Here is an 8023-nt window from a genome sequence, read left to right as displayed (position 1 = left end):
TATGAAGTCACTTCAACCCCTTCAAGAAGAGACATAAATCATCCCTATGCAAAAGGAAATCCACAACCATGAATACCTACATTGAAATTATCATCAATGATCAATGACACAATCCCTTTCAAAATTATATAAGAATAGCAAGTCTAATATCTGATAGCGATAAGTAGGATCCTCTCGTATTTTTTCTCTTGTTAGTGGTCGTGTAAAAGAAAGAGATAGACACACAGATAGTACTAATGGTCAAGTCAAAATTTGTAGCATATCTTTTATAAGCTTCATCTATTTCTTTCTTTCATATGATTACATAGCAGGAAAAAGTACATGAGAAGATACATTATCATTCTCAATCTATCCAAGTACATGTAAGTAAGGCTAAGGAGCTAAGGATATGATATGACCAAAGAAAACAATAGTTACAATACCATTTCCAACTTGAACCTATGGACTCTCATCATCGGAACTAGAGTCGTCCTTCCTCCTCCTATCTACGATTGCTGGAAAAAGCCGCTGCCGAACATCACAAGGTGGAGGGCGAGTTTCTGAAGATGATGACCTTCTAGAACTAGAAGTCTCTTGTTTGACATGTTTTGCTGATGGCTTCTTTGGTGTAAGTCTTATCTCCTTGCATACCTTATCCACCATTATTAAGAAATCATGGACTATTACAAACAATCTTAAACCTTCATCTCTACCGGAATTCCCATGGAAGTAATCACCAGTGCTCTTCACTAGAGCCATGATTTTCTTCTCTTCTTCCAATAGACTCGTGACATCAATCTCAGCACTCTCCAAAAAACTCTTCACCGTCTCTACGAACCCTCTATCATCACCCTCTGAGTTCTTAAGATCGTTGTTAACAAAATCCATGGCATTTACGAGACCATGGCCAAGTCTGGCAGTAGTTCCTGTTAAGGTCTCAGCATCTAGAGCTGCTGCTTTCTTAACATTCTCAAGTTCACTGCTCAAACGTGATACAACCTCAAGACCAAGCTCGCGATAAAGGTCTTCTGACTCATAAGAAACGTCTTCAAGAAGGTCATCTGTTTTAAGACTAGAGAAACTACGATTTTCTTTTGCCATACGAGCAGCTCTTATACCCTCGGTGCGCATTATCTCTTGAACCACAAAGTGTAATAGAGTAGTCTTGCCATCTACTCCTTTTACATCTGACAATTTCAGTAACGTGTCAAGCTTAAATGCTTGTGCACCACCACGGAATGTCCCATCATTCATACGGTTTCCAGTTTTAAGAACAGCTTCTAGAAGCTTCAAGAACAGCCTGCTGCTTCTTAGTTCCTTACAAGCAATCTGACATCACATGAAGGTATGACAAGAATCAGATTTGTTTTGATCTTTAATTAATGATCATAAGGGGTGGTTGCATAATGATATAATACCAAAGCTATAACTAGCGGCGAAGCTAAAAAGGTTTATATCGGGTAAGCTAAAGAGTATCAATACTTAATTCGTGAAGATTTATGTTTTTACTAAAAAGAAGCATAAGGAAGACTTATAACTTCTAAGAATTTTGGGGTAGCCATAATTACTCTAAACTAACAGTATGCACCAGCCCTGGCTTTAGCTACCTCAAAATGTTAAAAGCTTTTTTTTAAAAAATGTGTATAAATTCATTAAGTTGACCAAGTAAATAAAGTATTGTTCTTCTTTGACCTCCTCGATAAATATATTGTAGCTCCGCCTTTATGATCATGGTGGGTTATAAGGTTAAGAGTCAAAGCAATGCAAGGTGTAGGTTAAAGAGTGATTGATGCAATTTAGAGATCCAACCTCTAAAACTGCAAACGACTCCATGGTAGCTTTGAGCTCCTCTTGAAGAATACCCATGTAAAGCAGTGCTTCCATTCGTTTAAATGCAAATGGAATGTCAACTAAAGCTTTCAGGAACCGGTCAGCTGGTCCAAGTTGCGCGAGGTTACCACTGAAAAGTCTAAGCTTGAGTTCTTCCTCTTGTGTTGGTGCCATCTTCAGCAAGGTTTGAAGGAATTCCGAGGGAAGCTCATTACCTGATCAACCAAAGACAAATTCAAAGCTATCATACAAGTGGAACCAAAGATAATAAATTAATTCTAGTCTTTCTTTTGCTGGTCGGTTCATCAGTTTTAGAATCCATTACTCGTCGGAAAGCTAATTCAACAGGGAATGTCAATAAATGCATGCATGTTCATAACTAAATCAAAAGAAAGTTGATGTTCATTTGCACTTGGTCACAGTAATAGCAAAGTAAAAGTTGCAATCCATATTGATTCAATAAGGAACATAAATCTACCAGTGTATACAACATTATACCTTAGTGTCAAAATCAAATGCAAAATAGCTTATCACTTTTAAAAACATAAGGTACAAAAATGATTAGGCAGTGAAGCCTGGATATGGTTCAGACTTCAGAGATAGACCTGTTTCAACATTTACAGCACTAGTTTAATTTTGAAACTTTCTCCGTCTCATTTCTTAATATTCAAAACCTAACAGAAATTTGCCATATTCTATCCTCCCAAACTGCAAGAAAGTAAAGCTGCATATATATAATATTCCACACATCTATTAGTGCATACATATGAGTGCCCAGAAGAACGAAAGCAATCCGCACTTGTTGAAGAAAAATTGAAGGAAAAAGAAAATGACCTTCAAGAAGTGCATCACAAACTTCTTCCTGTGTTACATTCAGTGCTCGCAACAGAATTGATAAATTTTGTGATTTCTTTGAGTCAATTAACAGGATATACTGTCGTGATTGATCATGGGAGGTAGACTCTTTCTTGTTCTGGCCGACTTTGATTTTTTCAGCAGTAGCAGCATAGCCAAAAAGTGACTCCATCATTTCTTCATTAAACCTGTCAAATATTTATCCACTCAATCAGAATGTAAGCAGCTAATGATAAACTAGCAAAACAAGTTCGAGATTTACTCCTTACTGGAATGATCCTGCTTTTATCTGATTCCAAACCATTGCTTGATCAGAGTTGGCTTGAACCTTATCCCAGAAAAAAGGCTTTAACTTGGCTTTAGGAGCATCAGCTTCACCTTCTGAATCACCTCCATCATTGTTTTGAACGTTTTGTCCACCACCTAAGGGGCGAGCTCCCTTTTGATCAATTGATGAAGGACGAGCTACACCACCCTTAGGAAGTGGTGGTGGTCTTGGGCCACGTGGTGGAGGAGGCCGAGGAGGCGGAGGGCCAACACCACGAGGCGGTGGGGGTGCAGGAGGTGGAGGTCCACCACTGGGTGGCTGTGGTGGTGCAGGAGGAGGGGGAGGAGGAGCAGCAGTGGCACTATCAGAAGGCTTTGATGGAAGAGGCACATGTCTGCCAGGAGGAGGTTTCAAAGGAGCCATTCCAGGTGTGGGTCCAACCCTCCCGGGAGGAAGTTTCAGTTCAAATGATGGGCTTGCAGATCCTGCTGCTTGATTTTCCTGCACTGAGCTCTTCATGTCATGAGGCGAAGTATCTCCGGATAACTGAAACCCAGGGTTTTCATCTTTTATGGAACTTTGATTTTGATATGCATTATTATTGGAAGAAGAAGCTGTATGATTGAAGGGAATTTAGTCAAACTATTACATCATATTAGCAAGGTATGAACATGAGAGAATGGAAATAGATAAGTGTCGTTAATACGACCATTCACGACAACTTACAGACCAATTTTCTTTTTATGTAGGATAATGTTATGCTTTAAAAAAAGATAACTTGTCCAAAAGTTGTCGAGAATGATAGGGAAAATAACTTTTTCGAACAGAAGTATGATACGTACCAACAGAGCAGTCACTCATGCTCAAGCTGAGAAGGGGCCTCTCATCAGTTTGACTAACTCGGCCTTTCCCACAACAACATAAAAAGAGCAGTATTGCAAATACAAATGCAATCACTGCAGTTATAGCTACAACAGTACCAACTGATTTTTTGTGGTCAGAATCCTTGGACTTAGTTTTTGATTTATTACTTTCAGGATCATTTTTGGATGCTCCATTTGGTAGTTCTGATATGCGTTGGTGCAAAATATAACCTAATTTTCTTCTGGAAGAAAGGAATTCCTTATCTTCTCCAGAAACATGGAGTGGAAGTTTCTTTTTTCTCAAACAGTGCAGAAAAACTCCCTTCAACTGAGGATGGCAAGTATTGATGAATTTTTGGATGTTTTGTTGTGCTATTGGTCCAATTTCTGAACTAATTTCATTGCTACTACATGATGATTCCAGTAAGAGGCATAAGTCAAGATCTCCGAATTCTTTCTTTAAATGAATCAAATCTTCCCAGCAAGTGGTCCATAATATCTCCGCCTGCACTTACGAAACTATAACCAGTTTTAGTAATGTGAACCTTTGTGTTCCTGAAATCTGACAGATGATATTAAATAATCAAAGCACCATGATTTAGTGGCACATGACCTTTAGAATCTTATTTTTGTAAATATCTTTTGATAGTTTATTGAATTTCATATCAAAATCTGGTTGAATTAGGTGAACAAATACATCAAAACATTATACCATCTTTCTCGATCAAGTTAGTGTGCCTCTCAAGATAAGACATAGAAAAGTAATTACTTAAATACCATATCAAAAAATTCAGATAAAAACTCATGAAATCATGCCACATAATAATATAACTTTGCAATTCTACGACCATTGCTTTCAGTTGACTTTTGTGGTTCTATCATAACTAAAGATGATTCTGTTTTGTTAAAAGATTAGGAGTAAGGGCACTTGCTGTTGCCGCTATTAGAGTAAGAAGATCAGAGCTTAGCTTAAGGTTCACTTAACTAGGATAGATGGGCCTAGACCTTTTGCCTCCTTCCTTCAAAGAGCCGATTCGTGACAAGAGAAGAGCCCTGGAAACGACTAAAAGGCTAGTACCGTATACGACAACAAGACTAACAAGAGTTCCTACTAATACTCTTCTTACTAAAGCACCGGCAACTCCAAGAACGAGAGATACATCTAAATAGAAAGAACTCCATCATTTCCCGGGTTATCTTAAACCTTAACATAGTCATATTCAAGTTATCCCAATAGTCAATGAGCAGGAAGAGGTTTAGGAAGTTGATTCAAGCAAGAAAAGAAAGCCTTAACGCCCTTGCTGCTTGGGCTTGGATACGAAATATAGCTATTCTTCCCATCTGCCCTGTGCTCTGAAAAAGGTTAATCAACATAATGAATTTATATTCTCCGGTCTGGGAACTGGGAAGAAGAATGAATCAAGGCTAGGCCCCCGGCTCACTGCTTTCTGCGCTTAGGAGTGCCTTCTTGCTTGCTTCTTAGAATCGACTTAGTCAGTCTCTCTCCTCCGACTGAGGCATCCTTGATTAAGTCTTACATAAGAGATAGACAGAATTGCAAAGAGTATGTTTGAAAGGGGGTGTTAGCAGGTTTCAAAGCATTAATCAATATTCCACATGAAGGCAAGCATGAAGAAGATGAGCATTAAACTATAAAAGTATATCATCATGTTATAGTAGTCACTATCTGCTTAAATTGTAACTAAAAGGGCCAACTAATAAGACTCTGCTGAATGGATAGGGTAAATGAGATGATATACTTGGATGTAAAGTAAATAACTAAGAGATAGCCCCGGCTTCATCAATATCAATGACTACAGTTTTTACTGGTCGTAGACCTAAAATTCACTCAAAAGGTCATTCTTTATATCAGCGAATCATGGATTTAGGCACACATGGTATCTACCTCTATGAGGCTGAAATATTGTCAAATAAGCCATATATTATCATTAAGTACTTGCTTAGAATAAAGCATGGCAGCTACATGTAACCCCGCCTTCTGGGCTTAACAGCATGGTAAAGATAGTGACTGGTAAAGACAATAAAGACACATTTTCCAGAATCACATTATATCACACTTGTGTGAGGTGTCAAAATCAGAGTGAGTATGTGCAGAAACTAAGATGGGACCCGATAAAATCAGAGTGTGTATGTGCAGAAACTAAGATGGGACCGGATGAAATCAGATTGTAAAAACTATGCAAATATGTAGAAACAGAACTTCTACACCAACCTATAAACACAATCAAGGCAAGAAAACATAAAACTACTCATCTTCATTAGAAATTCACTCAAAACCTCAAAATGTCCAAATCCCTATATTTTGTTCACGTTTTTTAGGATTAAAATGATAAAAATGCATTTGAACTTAATAGCTACCAAAATATACACATAAATAGTGAAGCAAGTCTCACCGTGTCCTCATTTAACATTCCAGATGCAGGATCAAATAGTTGGCCAATGAATTCTTCTTGTGCTTCATTCTTTTCTTCAATGCTAGTAGCTGCCACAAGGTTAAGAACAAAGACAATGCAGAAGCTAACCCTTAATATGACACAAGTATATTGTTGAATTGCCATTCCAAAGTGCTTCTTAATTCATCAAGGTTTAAACCCAACAAGCACATAAAAATCACTTTTTTCATAATCCAATGCCAACCCGGTTTTAATTCCTCTGCACAATACCGCACTTAGTAGATAAAGGTTTGGTTGTTGTTGTTATTATACCGCAATCACTGGCCTCCAGACACAAATTCCACAATTCCCAACAAGGATGTAGCACAAATAATACAGAATTTTGGGTCATACACAATGATTTTTTTTTTTGCTTCCCCCTTCTCCAAAATTGTTAATTTATAATTGAGTCGGATCAAGATAAATACAAATTTAAAAACGAAAATCTAAACCCACAATGAAGCAATCAAAATTGGGTCCAAAAAAAGTTCAACCACAAGATTGAAATTCAAATGCAAACCTAGATGAAAGCTTCTAACAAAGATTTCAAAAAAAGGGTCTCTATGATTTTCTGCACGTGACATGGATCCAATGAAAGCAACTAAAAAACCCAAGCTTTTGTTGTTGGATCAATGCAAATAGGCCATGTTATTTCTATTATTGAATAATGTTGATGATGAAAGGTAGAAAATGTAGCAATGTTGTAGTTAAAGTGAGATATAGTTTTGGATGATTGTGTTTATTATGAAGATGAGAGGTTTATTCCTTCTTCTTGGCGCGAGAACCCTACACGCAAAGGGCCCGTCCTATGAATGATTCTGGATTAGGACATTGGCGCCTACTCAGGAACATAGACTTCTCCTTTTAAGCTTCTTTTTCCTTCTTTTCTATCTTATTTTCTCCCCTCTTTTTTTCAATTTGTTACCATTTTCAAGCTTTATTGTAAAAATAAAAAAATAAAAATATACATATCATGGTTTCATGATCAAAATGTTAGAGATTCAATTCCTGATAGCGACACTTGTTAAAAGTGATAATTACATATTTGAAAGTGATTAATTTCTTACCTAAAATGATAAGAAAATACTCTTGATATACTAAAAAATATTATAGTTTCATTATCTCCATCTTTAATAAGGAGATATTATATGCGGGATGGGTCTTGGTAAGATTAATGTTTCCAAGTAATTGATTTACATTCCCGTTTTTATAATGATTATTAGTGTCAGATGCCTAACACATTCTTCATCATAACTAACTCTTAAATCTAATTTTTTTATTCAGTAAATTAATCTCTATCATTTTAATTTTGGTGTTCATGTTTTCTCTAAAAAAGCATCAATGTGAACTTGACAATGTCATAAAAACCAATTCATATAGGCTAGTTCGATTGGTTCAATCATGAACCTGACATCAGATCGATCTAAACCTCTCATCTAATCGGTTCTGCATCAAAATTAGGTTTATCGATTGGTTAAAACCTAAAACCAATGACTCAGATGATAGGATTGGTGACTTCAATATTTTCAACTCATTTCTAGTTGTGCTTATTATTTATTAATATATATTCTATCAAAATTCTGTTTACTTAAATGTGTTTTTCTTGCAATTAAAACATAACATCTATCTTGATTGATATTGTTTTCAATTTAGTTATGACATTATGTAGTAAAACATTATTTGTTGCTTGTTTAATAAGGTACGACAATATTTTTAAAATCGGAGTATATAGATATTAAATAATGATAACTAGTATTATGATTTTTTTACATTTT

The 8023-nt window shown here is 36.4% G+C and overlaps 1 protein-coding gene across 1 annotated transcript; it reads right to left on the bottom strand.

Annotated features, from left to right (window-relative positions):
* LOC109347619 (formin-like protein 5) lies at nt 252–7154 on the bottom strand. Its single transcript, XM_019587553.1, has 7 exons — nt 6526–7154; nt 6210–6483; nt 3775–4300; nt 2934–3546; nt 2644–2852; nt 1789–2024; nt 252–1308 (listed from the first exon to the last, which is right to left on the bottom strand). The coding sequence occupies exons 2-7, from the start codon at nt 6372–6374 to the stop codon at nt 439–441; spliced, it is 2619 nt and encodes an 872-aa protein (XP_019443098.1). The 5' UTR covers nt 6375–6483; nt 6526–7154; the 3' UTR covers nt 252–438.

Source organism: Lupinus angustifolius, chromosome LG05, assembly GCF_001865875.1.
Source record: "Lupinus angustifolius cultivar Tanjil chromosome LG05, LupAngTanjil_v1.0, whole genome shotgun sequence".
NCBI lineage: Eukaryota > Viridiplantae > Streptophyta > Magnoliopsida > Fabales > Fabaceae > Lupinus > Lupinus angustifolius.
Note: the sequence above shows the minus strand (reverse complement) of the source record. Positions and strands in the feature narration are given on the sequence as shown.